The sequence below is a fragment of the Anas acuta genome, chromosome 20 (assembly GCF_963932015.1).
Source record: "Anas acuta chromosome 20, bAnaAcu1.1, whole genome shotgun sequence".
Classification (NCBI taxonomy): Eukaryota; Metazoa; Chordata; class Aves; order Anseriformes; family Anatidae; genus Anas; species Anas acuta.
In genome coordinates, this window is record NC_088998.1 from 2557644 (window position 1) to 2583525 (window position 25882).

A 25882-nucleotide genomic window follows, 5' to 3' on the forward strand; every position below is an offset into this window, starting at 1 on the left:
CCAGTCCTTCCAGCGCTGCTCAGCCCTGCATGTGCTTGTCAGTAATGCTGTTGGAATTAGCTGGGTTCCTACGGGACCCATACTGGATTATCATAAGATGTTGCCACTTGCATTCAGAAAAATTTTGCAGAGATTAAGTGAATTTTCCTGCTAGCCTCAGCCTCTGGTCTCCTTAAGGAAACCTGCGTTCCCCAGGTGTCAGAGCTGAGCTATGAACCTCCTTTCAATGTGTTGCTTAAGATTTGCAAAAGGCAGTGGGACTGCAAGATGCAGTCTATGTAAACTGTGACTACGCATTAATAAGGAGAAAAGCTGGGGTTTCTTGTCCTGCTAACTAGACACCTGGCTACATCCTCCTCAAGCTCAGCCTTAACCCAGCCATTGTATGACCACTGCCACAGGCTGGGCTTGCTTGGCTGGGGTAGGTTTGTGGCCTTGTCTTTGCAAGCCCTTTCCCTTCCTGCTGTTAAAGCAGATGGCCCTGCACGGGGTCCATTCTTAGAGCTGAAATCCCTTCGATGCCAGGCAGTCTAGGACTGAGACCCATTATGGGGAAGTTGAGGTTACAGACTGCTTCCTTAATGGGCCATTCATTTCCTTCTGCAAAACAGTGATAGATTGATGGCCCTGCATCAATGGGGCTTTGCTGTTGCTCCTCTTTTCCTGCTATGACCTTTTATGTGGGGTGCTAAGAGCAGCTAGGTTTTTTTTTCTTTGCAGTCAGGATGGCTGGGGTCGATCGCAGGGTGAGACATGCTTCACCAGTACTGCAGTAACTTAACCAAGGGACAGAGCTGGCTCTGTCCTGAAAGCAGCTCTGAGACAGAAAAATAAGCCTGCTAGATGCTGGCTCTGTGGAGGCAACAGGCAAGCTGAGGAGTTCTGTGTAAACTGATGCTCACAAAAGAGGGAGCTTGGGCTTGAGTTGGATGGTTTGGCTCAGGTTTTTCCAAAGGTTCCAGTGGGAGGTTCTTTGCGAGGACTATTTAGTCATTTCCAAAGGATTGAGATGACTTCACAGGTGGTACAGATACAGCCTTCATGCAGATTTAGAGAAAAATACCATCAAAGGCAAGGCTTTGCAGTAAGTAATCTACCTTGTGAATATTCGCTCCTTCTCCTGTGATAAATTGAGGAATTAGGAGGTCAGGGAGAATACTAGTTCACAAATCTCAGCCCAATTTTTCCTTGCTGATCCACTGTTTAGACTTTCATGGAGTTTCATTTTAATTGGGGCCAATGAAAGCTTTCTAGCAAGCCTTTATCTGGAAGGTGATTTATGCTCGAAGCAAAAAGACTGAATCATCAATCAGGTGCAATGCTTTGAGAATAAGCTGGGGAAAACTCCCTCCTGAATCAGCAGTGCAATAGCATCAGAGCAATATCTCCAAATAAGCACTTCTGTGAGCTGCAGACTTGTCAGCTGTGGCCTGTTCCTACTCAAAAAGGTCCAAGGAGCAACAGGTGATTTAGGGAAGCTGCTGTGTCCTGAGGACAGGAGACAAGGAAGCACCTTTTCTGTTGCAAATGAAGTGCATTCTAGGCTTTCAGCATGATCTGGAAATACATTAAAACAGACTAAATTATTATTATTTTTCTCCACAGTGAGAGGACTAAATGTCACAGTCTGGTGTTGCATCTGGTGTTGCAAACAGTGTTTTTTTTTTTTGTTTGTTTGTTTTTGTTTTTGTTTTTGTTTTTTTGTTTTTGTGGTGTAGTCCAGTGCAGGCAGATCAGAGATCCCTGAAGTACAGGCAGAGCATCTTCTGGATTGGGAAATTAGGGAAAGTCTGCCTAGAGCACCAGTCCCTGTGGGCAGCAATGCTGTTCAAGTACAAGGTGCTCTGGAGTAGCAACCCCTTTTATTTTTATTTTTTTTTGGTGCATCTGGGACTGGTTTAGTCCCACAGCAGTCTAGAGACAGGTGTGCCTCTCAACAACATGAAGCAGCCCAGCTCCTGCACCGGGCTGATGCATCCCACTTTGGTGGTGCTGATACAGGGCTCTGCATGCCTCTGCTGCTCAGGATAAGCCCTTCCCATGGTAAAGCTCACCTAGAGCATCACACTCGGGCTGGGAGTGATGTAAAACAGCAGGGGTTGTGGTGTCTGCTTCACTTGTGCCTCAGAGCACTGTTATTGTGATAAGTAGTAATTGGTGAGCAGACTGTCTCTTGGGACTGTTATGTAAATGTATTAATTAGTGCTCATAAAGTTCTTTAATATGCTAACTATTACCACGCTGCACTTGTTCTCATGCTCTAAGCATAGCTGTGGATGTTGGCACTGCTGAGGGAGGAGAACACCTCCAGTGATGGCTTCCAAGTTGCTGGCAAACCAAGGTGCAGGGACAAGGTAAAGAAAACCAAAGCTAAGTACTGGGGACATGTATGGAGGTGAGATAAAATAATGCAGATGGTCAGCAAGAGAAAATGTGGTGCCCCTGGCATGCGAGCCCTTTAAAACCAGGGCAGATAAAGCTCTCAAGAAGATTCTGCTTGAGGCAAATCTGTCCCAACCTTCCTCCACACATAGTTTTCTAATTAAATAATGGTATTTTGGATCATCTTGATTGTGCTCAGCATTTGTGAATAGTCCTGATTCTTCTCTTGCATACTGCTGATATAGGCTGTGTGAGGAGGTATAAAATTTTTAAAGAGATGATAGTGTAATTCCTGGTTTTCTCTCTATAGCAATGATCCTCAGCTTTTGCCATGCAAGGACCTTGAATCCATCATTCTCTTCCCTTTGATCCCGATTACTGTGGGAACCTCACCTTGTTTAACAAAATGAGAAAACCAAGGAAGTCTCGTGCCTGCCTACAAACTCCCCCATGTAAAACACCGCTTTGCTACCCTATGTAACAGCATCAATTACTCTGCTGAGCCTGTAACTGGATGTGCGAGAGACATTGGTAACCTTAAATGGGATTGCTACACCAGACATAACACCATAGCTGTGGTTAGCTGGGGCTCAATGCTTTCTGTTATATACTCAGGGGTTTAGGAAAGTTTTTGAGCTCTGCTCTGTGGTCGTTACACAGCCAGCCCTGCTCACGCTACCCATACGTACCCCTCTGTGGGTGCAGTCGTGCCTTCGCAGTGAAGGTGTGGGTTGAGTTTCCAAGGAGCTGAGGAGCGTGGTTTGGAGCTTTGTGGTCCCAGCTCTCCTACAGAAAATCATGGGTCAGACCTCAAGCTGGTAGAAGTCTTGATGTTGACTTTCAAAGAGCTGGGTTTTCACCTTTTATCTTTCCTCTGCAGGAGCTCAAAGATACATGGTGGAATTTGCTTTGCAAAATAGGGACTCCTTGCAGGAAAGGAAAAATGTCAAAGAGTACACTCACTCTCTTTTGATCTTAATGGCAAGAGATTTTCCTGTTTCTTCTATTTCCTACTGTCAAATATTAGTGTCCAGTGGGTATTTCAAGACTGTGGACTGGGCCTAACCTAATATGCTTGTAAGTAGGAATGAGCAGTTCAAATAAAATGTAAGTTTACCCTAAATTGGATCCCAACTAGAACTATACCCTCACTGAATTTAGAATAGCTCATGATTCACTTGGTATTTTTCATTCTCTTTTGTGTCTTTCAATTTCCTGATTCCTATAAAGATACAGAAAGGGAAGGTCAGGATGTAATTATTGTTCTACCTCCAGCCCAACCATAGGTGATGGATGTGTTGGAAATGTAGAGGTTGAAGGGTATCTGTTTTACCCAAATATCATAAAGCAGCATCCCCTCACCTTGGAGGCTTGGTGCTAAGGTTCCTCTTGGCTTGTTGCCTGCTTGTGAAATTCTTCCTGGTCTGGAGAGCCTCTGCACTTTCAGGCACCTCTTAAACCTGTCAGTTAAGGCTTACAAGTGGCTTTTTGCTGGCCATTCGCTCACGATTGTGGTTTCCTGTGAGGTTATGCACTTGCCTTTGCTAATGCGTGACTGTCATGCCTGCTTTGGTGTAGCAGCAAGAGCAACAGCAAACCCTGTGGGACTCGGTGGAGGTGGCTTTGAAACTGCTCCTCTCTGCTAAATCACCTAATGTGCTGCTGGCTGTTAGCAGTGACCTGCAGCCAGTCTGCAAAGCACAAATCTGTAATAGCTAGATACTGAGCTGGATGAGGATAAATGAGGCTTTGTTTACGGTGCTGTTTGTGTGTCCTGGGGCTGGCAGCCTGCTCTGGCTGAGGGGGTTTGTGATGGTTCAGCCTCCTGTGCTCATGCTTTGTGTGTGTGCATCAGCTCTCCTTGTTCTGAATTAACGTTTCAAGGGATAAAACTGTTTAGCCAGCAAAAGCACGGCCAGCCAGGAAAAGGGAAAAAAATATTGGTTAAAATGAAATTCTTTATGTTTTCAGCAGGAAGACTAAGGATGACGGAAGGTTTTGTTTTGCCATGTTGAATCATATAGCACCTTTCTGACAAGGTTTCTTTTTCATTCTGCACTCAGTGTTGTGTCTGAGGGGCAAGATCTGCTCTGCCTAAATCTGGGGTGCCAGGACCCGGGGCTGGGAAAAGCAGTGCCCCCGAAACCAAAGAGCTTGGCTTTAGCACCTGCACCACAGCAACACTACCACAGTGCAGCATTTAAAAAAGGGATGCTCTGCCTTTACTTCAGCTTTCTGAAATGTGTTGCATGAACTGAAATGCTGCCTGTGAATGCAGCATTTGCCTAAAAGCTGGAATGTGAGTGCAGGGAGTACGTATGGATATGGCATAAAACTCCCTATAGCACTGTCTAGGGGACAGATTGCCTCTGGGACTTGGCGTTTTCCAATGCTAAACTTTTACCATCGCTGTGAAGTTGCTCTGGGAAATGTGCTGAGAGCCAAGGGAGATGCCCAGGTCCAAGCAGTGGTGGCAGAGCTGGCAGTGCACATGTAACATGTGCTGGAGTCAGGCACTGAATGGATGTGGGAGCTGAGCTCCTGTGCCAGGCTTAGGTGCTGTGTGGATGTGCTTGTGCTCTTTTCCTCCCTGCAGTCTCATAGAGAAGGGAAAATCCCCTAATGTTGTTAGTGTTAAATTGTATTTACTATTCAGTTAGGATGACTGTAATCTGCTAATAGGAGTCAGCCATTTTCTATGTGCTCACAAGGGTGATGGATAACTCCCAGCCTCTCGCTGCTGCTGTGGGGGAAGTGTTGATTTCTGGTGCTTTGGTATAACCGATCACTGGCAGGAATATTTGGCAGCACTGGCAGGATGAGGAGCAGCGAGCCAAGAGTCTGGCAGCAGCTCTGAGCGCAGGATTGGTGCGATAGTGAAATAGCTGGGAGAGAAGAAGGGAGAAAGCCTTTCTTGTTCCCTACTGCTCACTGGGGGCTTCAGATTGGTGCTGGTGCTGGAAGTCTGCTAGAGGACCTACCTAGGAATGACCAAGCCCATGTAAGAAAGGTACAGAGCAGAGCAGCTAAGCCTTTAATTCAAGCACAAAACCATGCTGGAAGTTCTAGCTGCAGTTTTGCCACGTGTGAAACTCATCCTGATGGAAGGGGCAGGTGGTCAGGGCATTGTCCGTGCCCCATTTATACCTCTTCTGGGGTCTTGGGTGGGTCGGTGTGTAAGACCTTCTTCCCACTGGTTATAGAGGTCTGGATTTCACCCATGCTTCCTGCTCGACTTAAGCCTGTTCCATCCTCATTGTGTAGTTGCAATATATGTTTGGTTTGAGTAGTGGGGAGGATTGTTATTGTGTAGGAAAATGAATCTTTTAGGTCAATGTTCATTCATTTAGATTGTTATCATCATTTGATTGCGACAGTCACATAGTCCTCAGCATCTTTCCCAGATTTCAAAAATTCTTTTATAAACAGAACCACCTACTGTTTGTGTCCTGCTGCCAAGCAGAAACCTAACGGCAATGTGCAAATAACTAAACTTCTTCATGTCTTAAAACCCTCCAGGAAACTCCATGTCCAAACCATCCCAAGCATCTTGCTCATGAGCAGAAGGTGGATTGGGTTTCTTCCTTGCATTTCCCCCAGAGCAAGATCCAACACCAGGTTTTGGGGTAGTATATTTGTTACTAAAGAGACCTAGTTGGATGCGTATAATATATAGCAGTATAATAAATTGGTGTGTTCATCAGCAGGCTTGTAGCTCAGCTGAAAATCCCGTGGAGAGCACAGAATGAGCAGCACAACCTTTACCTGCTCAGTTGAATTTCTCTGCTGGCTCCTGAGATGAACCTTTGTGGTAGATGGAGGAATGTGCACGCCTGGTGGGTCCTTGGGGGATGATGACCTGTCTGTACAACAGACTTCTTCTGCTCTCAGTTCTGCCTTGGCTGATATCCATTTATTCATGCTTTCCTCCCCCTCCCACTAGATTTTGGAGGGCTGTAGGGCCTGTTTGCCAAAGGGCTGAAGTCCCAGATCTTTTAGAGATGTAGTATTACTGTATGGCATGCTTTGCATGCTTCCTCATCCAGAAAGTTTTGTTTAAATCCAAAGTTAGTATAACAGAAAACGGGGAGATTGTCTAAGGCTAGAATGGCTTTGAAATGTCTAGATGCCAAGACAGGTTTGATGTATTTCTCTGACCGTGCCCAGGTCTCCATCTGTCTGGAAAAACAGACTGTCTGACCCCGTGCCACATGGAAGTTCTCTCTAAGGCTAAAAGGATTGGACATTTCAGCCCTGATTCAGCAGATTACCCTGCTCAGAAAACCACTTGAACAAATGTGTAAAGTTGAGACAGGGTTTAAGTGCCTCGCTGAATTTTCAGCATTTTCTTTAACGTCTCAATGAAGATATGTTCCAAATGACTGTGGGGCAGCCACCCCCAGGCTTTAATGGGAGACGTTTAACATACAGAGCAGGAGAGTGACATACATCATACAAACTTAAAGAGCCCTTTCAACGGAGCAATTGCTCTCTGAAAAGAAATGAAAATCTCTCCAAACAACAGCTTAATCATCTGTGCTTGCCAAGAAGTGAAAACTCCAGCTGAAGAAATTCACTTGCAGCTTGACAACATTACAGCAGCGAGGGTACAAGCAGCTCTCTTACATGCCCAACAATTGGTTTCCTACAAAGGGAAATAAAGGCAGCTGGGTGCTTTCAGAAGCATGCCAGCCTGTTTATGCCATGGCTGGTACATCTGTGGTTGAAGTAGAAGAGAATAACAGAACACTTCTTTAAAAGAAGAAAAAGGAGTTTAAAAAAAAAAAAAAGTGGGGACTTTTTTGCTCCTGTAGACCCTACAGCAACTCAAAATTATCTGCAGCTAGGTGCTACTGCAGAAGAGGCTGGATGTGCACGGGCTTCAGGAGAATGTGTCTTTGTTCTTTGACCTGCAGACAACATGCTCGGGGGCACAGGAGATGAACAGAAGCAGCCCCAAGCCAGGCTGCAGTAATGGGTCCAGCGTTGGTGTCCTGGGGTCATGGTGTTGTCTCCAGGCAGCTTGGCAGTGGGGTGAGCAGGATACTCAGTGTGTGGGTGCAAGAGAGGCTGGAGGTGCTAGGCAGAGAAAACCGCACAAATGGTGAGTTTGGGGCTTTTTCCTGCGTTGTGTCAGTGGTAGAGAGGCAGGGAACAGCCTGGTGCTCTATTGGCATGTTTCACAAGGGTGCTGCAACCAGGTGCAAGCCGAAGCTGCTCTTTGGCAGAAGGCGTCATCGTTCTCCTTTGCCTTCCTTCAATTGAGAGATGCCAGCCTCCCGCCTCCTTTCTCCTCCAACAGATAGCATTCCCAGGGCTATAGGGACTTTGAAGTGGGATTTTCATCCAGATGCTTTTTCCAACAACATTGTGCCAAAGTCCAGCAAACACTCTGCAGCTCTCTTTCAGGAGGAAATTGCCCAGTAAGTGTGGAAAGCAGCATGCTCATGAAACAAGAGAAACTCTACATCCACCTTACCTGGTGTCCAGATGTGGTGGTTTTACCATGCTAGGCAGCTAAACACCACATCTGCTCTCTCACTCCCCCTCCTTAGATGAGGAGGGGAAGAAGTAAAGTAAAGAACAACTCACAGGTTGAGATAAGGATAATTTGCTTTCCCTGCTGCTGCAGGGAAAGTTAACATCCCAGCCAGACCCAGTACACTAGACTGAAAAGTCATGGGCAAGTGAGAGTGTCTGCATGGGTATAGCCCATTGAATTGGCTGTTATGCTGCCATTTAGCAGGATTAAACCTGTTATCATTTAGCTGGATTAAAAACATATGCTTATTTGTTTCCCAACAGTGAAGCAGGTAAATTTGGAGCAATTATGCCACGCAGGGCTTGTGGTGCCATAGCCAGGCATTGAGCTCGCTGGCCAGAGGTCAGTCAGCTCCTCACAGGACCAAGGAGTAATTATTGGGACAGCCTAAAGTGTGGCGAGACCTTCTGGCAGAGACCAGGCTTGCACAGCTGGTCTATACGGCATGGGAGGAAGCCAAGACCAAAAAAAATAAAAGGATATTTCCAGCTTTCTTGACAAGATGCTTCCCAGCAGGACAGGTGTAAGCATTTGAACTCATCTGGCTTTTAATAAGTTATCTGCTGATCAACACAGCCAAAAAGCTGGGCATGTGTTCGTTTTAGGGTTGATTTGTTTATGAGCATGGTCTGTGGCAAAATCTTTGGCTGATTGGCCCATGAGTGCCCCTCCCAGTGAACGCTGTTGGAATATGGAGAACGGCTTTTGGCTGGTTTCATAATTTTCTGCATATTTAATGAATTTATACCATAGTAAATAATTTCACACTTAAGATTTGGAATCTCACAGTTTTCATTCAAATATGGAACAATCTGTCAAGTCTCATGGTTAAGAAAATATATATATTCTTCCTTTAGCAGACAATCCTTCCCCTTTTTCAGTCTACATAAAACCTTGTAAAACATCTTTAGGTGGAGAAGAAAGGATCTTGACCAGCTACCACTTTTTTTTTTTTTTTTTTTTGTCTGAAACAGGAAAAAGGTGGTGATAAAACAGCTTTGGACTCCTGCCCTGAGCAGTAGGGTTTGCATTAACAAAGAACTGTTGGACTTGAAGATTTTGCTGTGTTTTGAAGTTTGTGTGGCCAAACTCTCAGCTCTAGCTCTTTCTGTGGGCTGTAGAGAGATCTTCAAGTACATTTTTTGCTTATAATGGACTAGAGGAGAAGCTGTACAGCTAAAGGTATTCTCATTAGAAGACAAAATGAGAAGGTGGCCTGACCCAAATAGATCCATGCTCTGCACAAACCCAATTCTCTGCTGAGGAATGCACATGTACAATAGTCTATTGTTCATATTTTATGCAATAGAATCAAGAATTTAATTCATTTCAACAGTTTTCTGGTATTGAAAATTTCTCGGGAAGGTTTTGCCTGCGATGTTTGGAGGGAAAATCAGTGTTTGAGTATATAGGCTTTATTCTTCCAGGAAGACTCTGGATCTACATTGACGACGACAAGCAAGCCTGTACTCTATTCTGATGACTGTCGTTATATGCAGTGATTTTGGGACATTGATCCACAATTTCCCATGGTTATTGTCAGAAAATGATTGAGTATTGGTTTCTTTGTTAAGTGTTCTGGGAATCAGTCCGTGTGACGAGCTCTGTCCTGCTGACTTAGGGGTACAGGCCACAGGGGCTGCTGAGCGGGAGGGAATTTATTCTGCATCAACTCACCACACCAACAAAATTCGTATTGTGGTCTGAATGGATCTTTATCTTTATGTAAATATCTCACATATCCTTGAGCAACTAGACTCTAAATATGTGTGTCATGTCTGCGCATGCATAATTGTGTGCATTCTGCCCTCCTTGTGACTTTAAGAGTGCTTTTTGGATCAAATTTGGCTGTTTGATGAAAGATAGAAAGTACCTGAAGCCTTGATGGTTGGTTTCTCAGCAGAAGAAAAAGCTTCAGGGGAACCCTGGATTTATTCTGAGAGTAACTTTACTTATGCATGAGTCTTTTCAAGCAATGAGTGACATACAAAGCACTCTTGCTTTCCAAGAATCCCCAACTCAAAAGCAGTGCCTGTTTTCCAAGGAGCAGCCACTCCTCAAACTCTCCCCAGCCGAACTCCAGCAGCCTCGGTGCTCTCCTTCTGTGGGCACCTGGTGACACAAGGCCTCCTCCTTCCCAGAAAGCAGGACTTGGCTGTGTGCTCGGAGAAAAGAGACTTGAAGACAATGATGTGAGGCTTCTGCGGTGCTGGTTTTAATAACAGATTGCTCTGAAGTTTTGCTGGAAGAATTTACTGCCCATTAGCATTTCTATTTGAGTAACATGTAGGTGAAACTATTTGAATTACTTGATTTTTACCAATAATTTGCATTTAAACTTACAGAGAATATTGAATGCAGGTGGGGGAGGCTTGTTATTTGCTAGACGTTGCTTTTGAGGGCTTTGAGATAAATGGGTCTGGCTTGGTGCAGTTTCCCCATGATAGTTTTGGGCTGACCATGGATCATTGGCGATGGGTCTGGTCTGCTGTCGCAGCTAAGGACCCACAGCCAAATGGGAGCTGCAGGATTTGGAGGTGGCAAGTAGCCTGTGAGCTGCATTTGGGTGACTCTGGTTACAGCTTCAGACGTCTGGGCTCTGTTCATCTTTGTGCTGCTAGCTTGCTGTGTGACCATGAAGAAGATGCTCACACACATAAAATGCATGTTCCTGACAAGTTCTGTGCTGTGACAGCCCAGGGTGGTTCACAGGGTAGTTGGTTGCATGACTGCTAGGGTAGAGCTTTGTCCTGGGTACTCCACCATAGGTCTGACCTTCCTTAGCACGAACACACATTGCCTGTTTTTGATGGGAGCTGCTTAGACCTAGTTTACATTCATCATTAAAGTCCAAAGATGATTTTTTTTTTTTTAAAAAAAAAAAAAAAAAAAAAAAGAGACAGAGATTAGTAAAAGTAAGTGGGTAGAGTCCCTTGGCCTGTCTGTAATTTCTGACAGTGAATGAGGCTTTCACAGCACTGGGCAGGCAGGCACACTCATGAATAAAGCAACCAAGTGAGTCCACACTATCAGAGGATAGAATGAATTTTTTATCAAGAAATCCTGTTAGCATATTTATGTATTGATTTATTGGTGCCATAAGCCTTCAGATCAAGGCATAAACCATCAACATTTTTGCTTTTTCAGTCTCTCCATCTGTGCGCCTTTAGAAAGGGTAGGGGGAGAAACAAAGAGAAGGATTTGGCTGCTATTTTAATTTGGTTGAATTAACGTTATTACCACGTGCAACAACCGTACTTAGTACATGCTTGTATGTGGCTAGCAATATCCTAGCAAAATTTAAATGCTGCAAGCTTTGAGGATTTTACCAATGGTCATCTTCTGTTATTTGAGTTGATTTTGTGCATTTGGATGCTTTCCTCTGAAAGCCCAGTTCCTGGAATTATGTGCTTGAGAGAATCATAACTCACTTCCTCTCTATTTGGGACATTTTAGCTCTCGTCATTGGAAAGCAAAGCTAGAAAATTTGAATCCTAAAGCATCGAAACCCAAAGGGCTAATTGTCTGTTGGTATGCTTCCACCACAACCTCCATAGGGATCCTTTAACTTTAACACCCCAACCTTGTTACAGGTTTGGCTGGGCTCTTGGGCCAAGAGGACAAGAGCTAATGCCAGGCCTGGTGTCTCACCATGGCTGGTGCTGCCAATGCTTTTAAATTCTGTAGTTGAGGCTGATTCTGTGTGGTTTCACGCCATGAGCAGTTTGACTTTGTATGCAGGTTTTGAAGTATTCTGGATTTTATTTTGATTCTAGTAGTGAATAACTGTTCTGCTCCTCTAAACATCAGGTGACTGCAGCGCTGGATGCAAAGCCCCCTTTTAGGGGGCAGAAGGATGATTTCCATTTCAAACCATCATTGTTTTTAGTGCTGTGAGACTCAGAGGAGTTGTGGATATATTTTTTTTTCTGATGCCTGCTTGGGCACCAGGAGTTATGGATTGATCCAAGCAGTGGCGATAGGCTTTGAACAAGGTGGGTTGTTGTTTTCTTACAACAGTTTGGTGGGATGACCCCTATCCTGCAGGGAAAAAGAGTAGAATAACTCAAACATCTTCTGTGAAGGAGGATATATTCACAGAAACGCTGATTTGGGTGTAAATCTGCCAGGAGTTTCGAACACCTCTTTCCAGAGAGTTCATTTTGAGCAGACAACGTATTCAGGATTTGATTGTTTTTGGCCAATGTTAAATGTAAAAAGAGCAGGTGGGCAGTGGGCTCTTTACATGGTTTTCTTGCAACTTCTGACCCTCAGGACAACAGCTATCCCATCCCAAAGGGCCCCCTAGAAAACACGTCCTCTGCCTCTAAAATCCAAAACCCACGTGGGAGCTGCTGTAGAGGCACAGAAGGCACAGTTGGAATGTGGTAGAGGAGGAGGCTGGCAGATCCTCCAACCTTTGGTTGTTAGCTGGACCTCAGATGGGCTTTAGGGCTTCCTGAGGTCCTGTCCAGCCCAGGGCACACATGGAGCCCCCCAGCTAGGGAGTTTGCCTCAGAACACATATAAGTGGACAGAACCACCAGTGTTAATTCCTGACTCCAGATTTCTCTGCAGCTTGTTGGCCTGGGGCTCTTCCATTTTTGAATCACTTCCTCTACATGCAGGGGCACCTGGATGGACCTGATCCCACTGATCCCAAACAGAGAGATGCTCAGGAAGATCATCTGAATCCCAGTCCAACTCTGTCTCAGCATATGCAGCATGTGCAGGAGTGTGATTTGGGCTGACCACTAATTTCATTAACCAGCCCATTTTAGTTTTCTCCTTCACACAGATGAGCACACCAGGCAGGTGCTCTGTCATCTGCCTCCTGTGGGTAGTACAACCCCTGAGCATCAATCGGACGTGCACCTCTCTGCCAATTTAATTTTGCTCAGAAGGGTCAATCACCAGCACTCCCTGGCTGTCGTGTCCCTGCAGAGCTAAATACCAGATGCTCTCTGCAAATGGACCGTAACATCTGAAAGTCAGTAACTAAAGTTAGTGGGCTGACGTTGTGCCAAGATTGAATTTAAGCAGAAACTATCAAAAAAAAAAAAAAAAAAGTACATGTCTATTTTGCAGATTCTGATATTTTATATGATAAACTAGAAAACGGGGTCAGAACTTCAGGTAGTTTTCTCTCCTGGCTCTCGTACTAGTCTACTGAGAAATGTGGAAGCAGCTTTCCTCTCACCTTCCTGTGACCCGATTTCACCTTCTGTAAAGCTGGGGATAGAAGTAAAGTTGTCCTCAGTGCAGGGGTTGTTGGTATTTCAGGGTGAAAAGAGATGTAAAAGATTTAAAAGATGAAAGCCTTTTTAAAATTTTATTTTTTTCCTTCTGTTTTCATTTGATGCAGAGAGATAGGGAAGGGAAGGTAGGAAAAAAAGGGAGAAAAATAAATGTTTGAAAATAAATTAATCTTAATAACTTTTCTGATAAATAAGTACATGGAATAGAGGGAAAAAAATATTTCAAAGCTCTGCTGAAAGAGATGAGGCCATGTTTGCTTCTTCCTAGCCCCCTAAATTATTTCTGAGGGTTGCAGTATTTTAAGAACTGTTTTGTGACCATCTTTGTTGAAAATGGAACAGTGTTGAACGTGGAATACAATAAAGCTGTTTCATATCCTGCTAGGTTTTAGGTTTGAGGGTTGTTATTGGTGTGTGTTTTTTTTTGTTGTTCATTTGTTTTGTTTTGTTTTTAGGTTCTAAACCAAATCTCCCATGTTCTGGTGAATGCATGGGTCTGCAGTTGATTAGGCTGGATTTTGGTGCAGACCTGTTATCTCTAAAGATTTCAGTTGAACACGGCCCAGAGTTTCCACCAGGGATTCCAGTTAAAAATATAGTTTAAATAATAATGAATGTTTCTTGCCTCGAGTAGATAAAGCTTATGCTTTCCCACAGGTATGCATTCAAGGACTTCAGATGAGTTAGATTTGGACTAGGACTTGTTAAGTTCACATGAAGCCTACATACCTCACTGTCCATCAGTGAAAGCACTTTTTTCTTTCTGTAACTGAAGACTGATGCTTTGGGATGCTGTAGTAATGTGGGCCATGGAGCAACCTAGAGAAGTAACCACATTAAACCTGATTTGAGTCTGTAATGATGTTGTAAATAGACTGGGTAGTCATTAATTCCACAGATTGAACTAAGAAAAGCCTTTCACAGCAAATTTGGGTTTGCTGCCTTAATGCCGTCTTGTCCAAGGTCTTACTCTGCTGAAGAGCTCAGCAGGTGTAATTTGGTGCCTGGAGAAAATGTGCTGGCTAGAGCAGGGCTCCATGTGCTGATTGTACATGCTTTACGTGGTTTTGATTCCGCTTTGTTCCTGGAAATTTCTGTGTTCACCTAATCCTAAGAATGGAAACAGAAAGAAATAAATCAAACATAAAGTGTTGCTAATTAAGAGAAGCTGTGAAGAGAGAATTGTGAAAAATCAGATGAAAGGTAAATAAGGTTCATCTGTCAAAGACAGCTGAGAGTTTTCCCCTATGCTAAATAACTTATTTAAGGGAAGATTGCACTTTAATTGCCCCATATATGTCAGGCACTGGTTAAATTAAAGAGTGAACTTTAGGCATACTACATGTTTTGATTAAAATCATAGTAAATAGTTAAGGTCTGCATTGTTTCAGCTTTGGCTGTATCTGTCAAATTAGATCCCTTCTTATCGAACCCTGCTCTGGAAACATTTCCAAGGTTTGTATGTTAGTCTGCTAATTGCTTGTTTTTAGTATCGACAGAGAATATGCTGAAAGATGGGATAGAACAAAGACTTCCTTGGAGATGTGGGGCAATTACTTCAGGGTTGTGAATCTTGCCCAAAGAGGCCGAAAAAAGAAAGATGTAAACAGCGGAATGGCTCCATGTTTTCCATGTTTAGAAAAGGGTGGTGGTTTGCTTTTTTTTTTTTTATTTTTATTTTTTTAAGTGGATCATTCTAAAAGTAAACGGGTTTCTAGCAGCTCTCAAGCTGGTTTATGTAGCCAGGGAACCCTAGCTGGAAGTCTGCAGGCAGGACCAACCCGCACTTTGTTCTGGGTCTGCCATCCAGGGTGGTGCTGGTGAATGGATGATGGTCTGTGATGGTCTGTGATTTTCTGCCACTGTAGACACTGCCATTAAGGTCTCATTTAAAGTCACAAAGCCAACAGATGAATACCCGTGACAGCATTTGGGCTGCCTTCAAGCACTGTCAGAGGGACTTGGTGAAGGCTGTGCAGCTCCTCTCTTCAGTGCTGCCTCCAGAGGTGCCTCCACGTGCAGCAGAGGCAGAAGGGCGTTCATCTCCAAGCCGTGAAGCTTTGCAGCATTTCCTTAGCTCTGGCCGCGAGCAGGGAGTGCTCTTGCATCGTGGTGGCTGCACTCAAGGAGGTGCAGGCACTGAAGGGAGGATGCCACGGAGGGCTGGGCTCTGCTGCATGGGTGGTAGGAGGCAGCTGGCCTGCAGTGACATCCCAACCTGCAGTGGCTTCCTCAGTGCAAGTTCAAATCATTAGGTTTGTATAATTCATTAATTATAAGCTTACAATAAGATCAGTGTGTTCCCATGAGGATCTTTGGTGACCGAGTTGGGCTGGTGGAGAACGTGTGGACATCCCTGAGCTCTCTTTCCCTCTCAGCACAGGGCTGCAAGTGGAGACTGATGATTCGGGGAGAGAGGCAATTAGAATGACTGTGTTTTGATTAGAAACTGGAAAATGAGAAGCTGAAAAGTGAGAATTTTTTTGCTTAGGTTCACTGTAGCATGACGGTCTACAAATAGGGTATTCAAAGTCCCTGTCTTGTGCCACCAGGCATTTTCCTATGGCAAAGGTCTTTGTTGTTCTGCTGCTTTTGTGTTGCCCAAGAGGATTTAATCAGGTACAGCAGCATTTAATAGCTTATTTGAGGAGGTTGTTATTTAAACATGCGCTATCGCTGCTTGGCATGTGCTGAATGGGGCTGTGGGCAGTGCAAAGCGGTGGCAGGTCTTCTGCTCACACCAGCTCCAAGGAGCTGTCAGCTCCAGATTGCAGATCCCTTGGGACTCAGGTTCACCCCTGGGCTTCAGTGTTCGATTTGCTGGCTGCTGGGAGGTGGCACAAAAGCCTGGCTGTGTGGGAATCCCCCATCCGCCTCCCACGTGAAATACGGATTTAGGTTCTGTTGTAAAAGCTGGAGGAGTGTGGGAACGTGTGGGCAGCTGTGCTGTCTGCTTAGAGAAAAGAGGGGGATAGGATTTGGGGGATTATTCTTTGTTTGACTTGCTCTAATTTTCAGTCTGTAAATCTCCAGAAACCTCAGGTTTGCCACCCGCCGAACAGAGGCAGTAACTTGCCTGTTCACAAGGCTGCGTGTAAACCAAATTTCACTTGATGCACGTTCATCATTTTGGGATTCCAGAACCAGGAGCTCATCACTGATGCAAACAGTGATTAAGCAACCCTGGTAGGAACTGCACAGACTTCCTTTCCTCGGGGCTGTGGGTCCCTTTCTACAGAGGCTGTTGCGTTTTCCCACTTCTGGTGGGAGCCGTGCTGGCAAGGAAGCGCTGCAGTGTTTCCATGCTGCTTCCCCTGCCCGAGCACATCTGCTCCCTCTGATCAGCCCCCAAGGAGTCTGGATTAAGCTGCAAGGCTGATGGGCTGTGAGGGCCCTGGTGATGCCCCAGCCACAGGGAGCACAGAGCTGGATTTAGGAAGGGTCCCCGGAGAGCTGGTGGTGCGCTACCAGGATGGCTGAGCAGGGAGGGCTTTGCTGACCTGTGCTGGCTGGAGAAGTCCTCGTCCTATGGTGGTGATGGGCTGGGGCTGGCTGGGACAGAGCTGCTGCAGCAGCAAGAAGCTCCAGCAACATTAAAAACCCCTTCAGGACAGCCAAACACAGGGCTTTGCCTCCCTGCCTGCCCCAGAGCCAGGGTCATGGCCAGGGCTGCAGACAGGAAGCCAAAAGGTAACACACAAACATTTCTGCTCTCTGCAGCACATTGCAAGCAGCAGGAGGCTGCTTTCAAGTTGGTTGCTTCAAAACATACCTTTAAATGAATTAATAATTAGATGCAGCTGCCATCTTGTTAGCATAATGAAGCAGTGGCTGAACTGCTCTCTGTGTCTGGGAGACAAAGCCAGCTTTAGCACCGGCCTTCCTCTGCTGTTGGACAGGCTGCACGGGGCTCCTCGTGCTTTGCTGGAGCACACTCTGTTCCCTTTGGCTTTATTGGGAGCTCAGGGCATTAATCTCCTTGTGTGACAGAAACCTTTTAGCTTCTGCATTTGTTACAGGTGACAGTATTCACCTGTTTATCTGCACAGATAGCCAGCCGTAGTGTTGCTGCTCGGGGATGTTGTCGGCGTGCTTGGTGCTGCGTGAAGGAGAGGAGAGAGCCCCCAGGAGGCTAAAGCCAAGGTTGTCCTGGGGCGTCCTGCTGTGCCCTGGGCCATCCTGCTGCGTGGTGCAGCTGGGCTTGGTGGGAAGAGCACTGCAGTGGATGGACAGTTTTTATGGGCTTTGGATGCAGAACAAACAGACCTCTGGGTCTTGGCTTTCACGGTAACCCCAAATTATCTCTGAGACTTCCCGTGCCTCAGTTTCCCTCTATGCAGCCTGTGTCCTGTGGGAGTTGGATGTTGCCAAGTTTAATGGACACAAACTGCTCGGAGCCTGTGCCCGGGGTGCTCCTGGAGCAAGCCTTCAGCTCGCTTTGGGCACTGCTCGGGTGGTGCTTGTGAAAAGCCCCGTGGCTGCTATCAGCAGGTGAGCAGCGAGGGAGCTCTCCTGTGAGCCCTGCTGTTGCCCCATGTAAATCTGGTGCATCATTAGAAGTGTTTTGTTTCTGCTTCTTCCCTGGTGGCTTAGACCTGTGGTTAGGATCAAATGGCACTGACAGTCAGCCAGGCATTACTCCGGTGAAGTATTTCAGCTGGAACATAAAAATTGATTTGATCTCTTGGCTCATCCTGCTTAATGAGCAAGCCTTGAGCTGAGCCCTAGCCTGAGCCCTGGTTGCTCTGCACGGGGAAGTGCCTGCAGGACTTTTCCTGGAGGAGAGGAGTTTGGTTTTCCTGGCAGCTCCCAGCTTCGATTCATGAAATCACCTCACCATGGCAGAGCAGCTGCTGCAAACTCTGCTTGGGTTCAAGTGTGTTTGGGAGTACTGGGAAAGATGCTGCATGTCCATGAAGGCTCTGCTTGCTCGGGATGGGTTTTCTGCTCACCTTTGTGCCCAGTGTTTTTTCTTCTGGCTTGTCCTGGGTCCCTGTGTGAGACAGGACCAGCAGAGCAAGGCCCTGCCCTGCCCTGAGCATAAGGCAGTCTAGCAAGCACTCGGAGGAGGGCGGTTAATTAGTCGTATTTCAGCACATTTCATTTTAAGGGCTTTGATCGTGGCATGGAATTGTGGATCTGTCGCCAAGTTTGGGCTTCAAATGAATAAATAAATGATAAACGATCATTTGGCAGCAGTGAACCTACTGCACTCTCTTTGCATGTTTATGTGGTTTCCCTTCTCCCATCTGTTCCCTTCCTCCAGCTCTTCCTTTTGGGTTTTCCAGCCCCCCTTGCCTGGCTGATGGCAGTCCCTCACTGAATTGGGAGCGTTTGCTCCAGCTGCTAGCATGAGCGCTGCCACCTTGGTCACCAGAATGAGAATTGGGACTGGGGTACGATGACAAGTGTTGGTAAAGGCATATCAAAATCCCTAAAATGAGATAATGGGCGGGACAGAGTTTTCCTGTCCTTCTGCTCTCATTTTCCCAGCCTGTTTTCTCTTCAAATTCATTTGTCTGTCACACGGTGGTGTCACACGCGTCCCTTTCGGAGGGATAGTAGGTGGCTGGGTTAGTTAGTCCCTGCTCCTCCCGGTGAGTCATTGATCAACTGACACGGATATTTCTGAAGATTGTAGCTATTTGGAGAACTGCTTGTCGTTCGTGTGATCTGGAGAAGGTTCCCCAGGAAGGATTTGTGCAGATATGCACCATATTAAAAACAACTCGGAAGGTATTGGCTTGCATCGGTGCCCTAAGTGCTATTACCTGCAGACAATGCTGTGACATTGGTCACCCACGTCATGGGTGGCTTGTGCAGAGACACTTAGATATGGCATTGAGCACACCCAGCTGGAATACCCATGGCTGCATTAAAAGCCCTTCCTCTTTCGGTGGCTCTTTTGGTCAGCAAAAGTTCACTTGCAAATATGATGGGGGATAGTGGCTAAAGAGCACCATGGATAACAAAGAAAAGGCACCGACATCAGATAGAACGATTGCATTTTCTGCAAGGTGATGTTTGTGAGAGCTTCTCTGTGGGCTCCACCATCTCAGGAGGGAGAGGTCAGCCCTGTGCCCATGTTTTCTCTACCTGCTGCAGGCGGAGGGAGGAGAGCAGGAATGTCTTCGGGTCTTTTCTCTTCCCCTTCCCCCTCCCTTACACCTGACGTCAGATTCTCAAGTTGCTGCATTCTTCACTCGCAAGGAAAGAATCTGCATTTTTTTCTCTTGGCTCCGGTAAATGGCCATGTGGCATTTTACTTTTCAGCAGTTCCTTAAAGAGCTCCCTTGTGGTTGATGAATGCAGAAACTTTGTCATAAACTAAAACACCCTTCCCTCCCCTTAATCTAGGCTGCTGCTTACTCAGGGAGCCTCAGATGGGGTTTTGATGACAGAATTCCTGAGTGCTGAGCAAGCAGATGTGGGATTGCAGCCGCTCTGAGGATGCCTCGGTTTCTTGCAGACTTCTCGTCTTCTCCTGTGCCGTGTGCGTGCACAGATTCTGGGCACGGCGCCACGCAGCCCGGATTAGGGGAAGGCTGTGGTTCCCTCCCGTCCTTGTGTGCCTCGGTTCGGATGTAAATACGGCACTGATGCTCAGCACATGGCAGCTCACAGCTTGGGGGAGGGAGGGAGGAGGCTGGTGCAAAAGGCCTACACAGAGGTGGGTCATTTGAAGTCATATTTTGTCCCCCTCTGGAATTAGAGATGAATCTTTGTGCTGGAGCTGATGATGAATTGTGGGGTGGGTGGTGGGACAGTCAGCTTGGTTTGTTAGGTCTTTTGCTGGTGGTTAAATCTTACCAAATTTACATCATAACTGACCAGTACATCGGTGGTAGATGGCCCCAAGGAAATGTGAGGGGAATCAGCAGTGCCCTCTGCCCTGCACGTTATGCTGCGGTGCTCCTGAGCCTGATTAATATTTGTTTTTCTCTCTCCCCTTCTCTTGGTTTCCAGACAAATGATGCTGCAGGAAATACCTGGAACTGGCTTTACTTCATCCCTCTCATCATCATTGGCTCTTTCTTCATGCTCAACTTGGTGCTGGGCGTCCTGTCAGGGTAAGACACCAATGACTTGCTTGTCTCCACCTGGACGTGAGAAGGGAAGGCGTGTTTGTGGGTTTTAGCTCTGTGGAGAGGATGGAGGTGACAAAGAGAAGCCGAAGTGATACATTGCACTGTACATCGCCCCTCTTCACATGTTTCCTATCCTGTCCTTCCCTTGCTGTGGGCTGTTCCTATAAGAATGCAGAGCTATAGGGCACAGGATAGGCTAAATTGCGATGATATGAATCCAGACAGAAGGTAAGCGAATTTCTCTAATTATATTGGCTCCGGCCTGTTGAGCCACCGCTTACTCTTGTGTTGCCTTAAAAATCAAAGTGCTCATAATGGATTTGGTCTAGCTGTGCAGCATGGGGAAATTTGACGCTCCGACAAAAGGCAATTAAAAGATCTCGGCTTCATTTATTTATTTATTGTTAAATCTCTAGCCGTTGAAGCCAATGTCTGGAGTTTGGAGACGTACCGGTCTCTTGATGTTCAAAGCCCGGGGGTCAGCCAAGGATTCAGCGTTTGCTGGATATGAGTTCTGGGTTTGGGCCATTGTAGAGATGGAGCTGCCAAGTTTGAAGCCTAGCTGGAACGCCCCCAGCGTCTGTGGAAATTTGATCTACATTTAACAATCTGACTCATCTTAATGGTTTGTGAGCTCTTAGACTTTGGCACCTCATTTTGCACACAATTTCTTCCTTGCCCATCCAGGTGATCTCAATTATACAGATCTATAAAAATCTAGATTTATTTCTGGCTCTTGGCAGCTGGGGAAGAGAGAAAAGAGTTAATGTTGTTGACTGGTAAATGCCTTCCAGTGTTGCACGCTCGCTCTTTAAGTTACTAGAGAAAGAAAAGTGTTTTCCAAAGATGAGATTCATGCTCAGTGTTGTTATTTTGTTCGGGATCCTCCTCCTCAGAGCATGAGCTGGGGTAAGGAGCGGGAAGCAGAAGTGCAGTTGTGTTTGAGGACGGGGAGATGGGCTATTACAAGAGAGCCCACGGAGAAGGCCCGGTGCTGCACTTTGCTGGTCCAGGAATAATGCCCACGATCAATAACCAATGCAAGCCATTGAATCAAAGCCATTCCTCAGACATCCCACCATAACCAGATGCTTGGAATGGGAAGCTTTGTGACCATGCTTGTTTGACATACAATTTCAAACGAGCACCAGAGGCAGGACCACGTGTGGTTCGTTAGCTAGTTCATCTTCGTCGTTGCACAGCAGGGTCAGCCCACGTTGGCTGAAATGATGCTTGTGATCTAAAATGAAGCTCAACAGCCTGCAGGCTCCTGTTCCTTTCTGATGGATTTACACGTATTTGGTGACTGAAAGATGAGGACCTCAGCCTGGCTCCCCTGAAAGCCTCTCATTGCTTGGGGCAAGCTATGAATATTATATAAATGTGTATCTTCTGTTGAAAACAAAACGAGAAGGCAGCTTTGTATGTCAAGTTTCCCTTTGTAAGTGGTAAGGATTATAATATTTTCTTCACAGAGGGAAGCTTTTAAATTCTACTCTATATAGTGGTTTGATTTCCTTGGCTGGAAGAGTTCCTGGGGAGAGGCTGAAGAAAATAAACATCGTAGCACAGGTGTTGACCACATTGCTCAGCAGGCTCCTGGTGGGCTTGCAGCTATTGAGCAATGTGGGAACCTGGGTACATGTGAACAGTCTGGTGATGGAAAGACACCACAAAGACAAAAAGACCCTCTGAAGGCAGAGATCGTTGTCATTATATTCTCTAACAGAAAGTCCCAGATAGCACTTCAGAAAAATAGTGGTTTTGCTGGAGGACATTCCTTGCATGAGTCTCTGTGCATGGAGATTTTGACCACTGAAAGAACTACAGAGAAGGGGTCACTGATAAGTGCATGTGGACTTTCACAGGGCAGAGTTTCACCCGAGGACGTAATGCAATCCCCATTCCAGTGACTGCCTTCTCGTGGCTCCTGCAGTGGAGGATCCTCAGCAATATCCCACCTTCTATTCTCTATAAAACAAAATTAATTTAGGGTTAGGGGTTCTACAAAGAACCCATGAACAGGGTTATCTCAGCATTCACTCACCTGCTTCTTATCTTCGTGATCTGAGCACCTTGCAGCCTTTAGTCTCCTGAGGGTGGCACAATGCTCTGCCACCTTCCCTCTCCACACATTAGAGAGGGAACAGTAGAAAGAGGGGACATAATGTCCCCAGGCACAATGGCAAGCTGAGATTAGATCACTGGTTTCCCAGGCTTGTGCATGGTCTTTGTTACAGCCCTTTTCCACAAAAATCCTGTTGGGAAGGTTGTGTTTTATTTTCCAATATTCTGCCATATTCATCACGAATATTAGTTAAGCTTCAGTGTGCCAGCCTGTGCTTTGGGAAGCCACAGAAAAGTCTTTTACCTGAGTATTTTTCATTGCTGTTTGTTTTGAACTATTTTCTCTCACTTATTTGTGCTCCTCAGTGGACAATAAGGAAGGCAGAGATTTCTGAAGTAGGTATGCAGACACTATCACTGATTATGGCAATATAAATAATCTGAAATGACAACAAAGTTATTGAGCTTCCTACTGATATTAGATTATACAGAGTTTTTCCATAACTCCTAATGGAATTTTCTGCCTTTCTGTAGTTATTTGTGAACCTGTGTCAACACTGGGCAGCTGCCTCATAAGGTGGGTTTAGCTTTCATGTTTATCTGTTTGAGCAGCGGAGGTAGATTGATCTGGTTAGGATCCTGAGTCTCCTCTGCTAGGAAAATACGGCAGCATTTGCAATACAAATGCTACAGAAGAGATGCTACCTGTTTCAAAATAAAGAGCAAACAACCTGTCTCCCCTGCTGCTGCTGCTTCTGGAATTATAATAAAAGTGAAGACAGGAAAGTGGCAGGGAGATGTGGAAATACGTATATGCTGGTAAAAACTTGGTGTATAAAAATAACCCCAAATCTTGGGCCACAGTTGATATGACATAATCCTCCAAGCGCATGGCTAAGGATGTGATTAAAAGCATGTTGACTCTGTCATCCAGACTAAATGAGACTCTTCCTGCTGTACAGCGTGTCCTCCTCTAGCATGCTGATCAAAGCACTGCCAGTGCTCTTGTCATCAGTTAATATTTAAATACCCTCCCGAAATGGTGCTCTCTGCCTTCTGTTCCTTTCCCTTCCCTGACACAAGCACTGTGGGCCAGATTGCCAGCAGAGCTCTGCTCTCCTTGTGCCACCAAGTACTGAGATGAAGTTACCTGATGGAGATGTAGTAGATGTAGACCACCCAGTGGTCCTAGGACATGAGCCCATAACTGGGCTTCGATTCTAACCAGAAAATGCCCAGTGATGATCCTCATAAAATTTTTATTGAACTCTGTGCATGGTTCTGCAGTTTCCAGAGAGGAGAGAAGAAAATCCCCCATGCAGTGGAGATGTCCTGACCAATGCTCATTTATTTGTATGCCTTTGGAGTGATTTCTTGCTAGCAGGCTGCAGCCCTCTACCATCCTGCTCTGCAGCTCTTGCCACCAGGATGTGCGCCTCCATCTCCATCAGCACCTTTAGCTCCCTGCTGTCCCTCCTTAGCAGTGATTTTCGATGCTGTGTTTCTCATCCTGATGCTGCTCCCCTCTCAGCCCAGCTAGCATCTTTCTTCTGTGGGCTGCTGGGATTATAGAGTTTCATACTGCCTGGGTGTTGAACTGGGCATTAATTTTGCCTGGTAATGAGCTGGATGGTCCTGTACAATACACTTGTGACTGTTTGGATGCTTTGGGTTACACGATGCAAAGAGGATAAACATGATCACGGGCTGCTGCGAGGAAGATGATTTGACTTATTTCAAGGCTAAGTGCTTTCTGGCACCATTTCATGCAATGGTAAGGAGGGGTGAGGGTGGCGAGACAGCCAGAGCATGGCCAGAGAGGGCAGCACACTGTGGATGATGCATCTGAGTCCTGCGTCTGTGCCTCTCGAGTGTGAAAAATGCTGTGTGTCACGTCCTCAAATATTTATGGTGAAGCCTGAGGGATCTCCAGACCAGCCAACGAAGAGTAATTATCTTTCCTGAGGTTTACTCATCTGGCTGCAATAACCAAGTGGGAAGAGGCACTGCGATGGCCAGTTTGCATCTTCCCTGTGCAAGTATTTCTGTAACGCTGCCCAGAGCTGCTCTGCCCGAGCTGTGCAATGCCTGCCTCTTGTTGTCTGAGACCACCTGGTGTAGGAGCCACAGGGAGACGTTTTCTATGGATGTAGCATCTTTGGAACAGCAGGAGCCTGGCAAGGGGCACAGCCATGGACAGTGCTGGCACCTTGCAGGTGAATTGAGGGTTAGGGTAAATGGTGCTTTCACTCCTCACTGCAGCACGCTGTTCTGAGCAGTCTGCATTGTGGGGAGATGTTCTGTGGCCACATTAAACACTCCCTGCCCGGGGAATATCTGTTTCCACTGCTGACTGTGGTGCCTTGGGTCACAGAGACCTTGGGGCTGTTCGAGCAGCTTGCTAGGGGTAAGCATGGCCCCGTTAGGACTTCACCGACCCGGCTGTCTCGGTGACTTGCTCTGCTGAGTTTCATGACATGTTTTCCCAGCCTGAGGATTTTTGCCAGATTGAGATCATAAAACTTCTGCCTGCAAGACATGCAGAGGCTGGAGAAGAATTAGGCTGATTAATTTGTCATAATGGCAAAGCGTTCTTCTGTCCTCCTTCTCCCTCATTACAGAGGCAATCATTCATTTTCCCTGAAAATTAGTTCCAAGTTCGCTGTTACCTGCTGTGATCTGACTTTGGCTGCTGTTAATTATTTGCATTAGAAGAGCTGCATCATGAAAAGATACGAAACTCTGCGTCCTCATTGTTTTTAGTCTTTCCTCAACCTGTGCTTAAAAACAAGGGGAAAGACACAACAAAAGGAATATTCTCTTTCCCGTTGTTCCTAGCTCTTCACCCTTTTAATAAATCCACCATTGCACGCAAATCTGGGAGAAGCACATGTGTTTCTTGCAGGAGCAATGACTTTTCATGTGAGCTTCCTCTCAGCAAGCTAAATGTCTTACCAAGTGTAGATCCCTTGCTCTTTTTGTTTTGATTTTGTACAGGAGAGATGGACTACATTTATTTGACCTTCTGTTAAGCTGCAATGGAAATTAAAGCCTGCAAGATAGGAATGATGCATAGGAGACTGAAATTTAAATTGCCTGGGAATTCTGCTTTGACTCTGGGGTGGAGGCTTGAAGAACAGAGCCAGAGGTTTATCCAGCACATGCACTGAGCTGAACTGGGCAATCAGTGCTATGAGACAAACTATGTTCCTCTGCCCAGTCCCATTCCCTCACTGGGACCAGCTTTGCCCAGCTGGGGAACTTGCAGCAGTTCATATCAGATTAGGTGGAATCAAAGTGAAATTATCACAAGCTGGATGTAAAGACAAAAGGAAGAAAGATGCATTGAAGGCTTCACCTCTTCACTCTCTTTCTAGAAATACACGACGTGTCCCATATCTAGCTTGCATTTGAAGCATCTTCCTGCTATGTTCAGTGATAAAAGTGACTGTGAAGCCCGGCTTGGTGCCGAGTGATCAATCCCACAGTGATACTTTCATCTTTTATCAGCTGGTTGAGGAGAAATTCTTTTTCCCCCTCTCTTA

General features: G+C 45.9%; 1 protein-coding gene across 2 annotated transcripts in view; it reads left to right on the forward strand.

Moving 5' to 3' along the window:
- The window catches only part of CACNA1B (calcium voltage-gated channel subunit alpha1 B), a 299175-nt gene that overhangs the window by 127998 nt on the left and 145295 nt on the right, over window positions 1-25882 (forward strand). For both annotated transcript variants that reach the window (XM_068656842.1, XM_068656844.1), the window contains one exon: window positions 20149-20252. In XM_068656842.1, the coding sequence (XP_068512943.1) occupies window positions 20149-20252 (104 nt within the window). The remainder of the gene's footprint in view (window positions 1-20148; window positions 20253-25882) is intronic.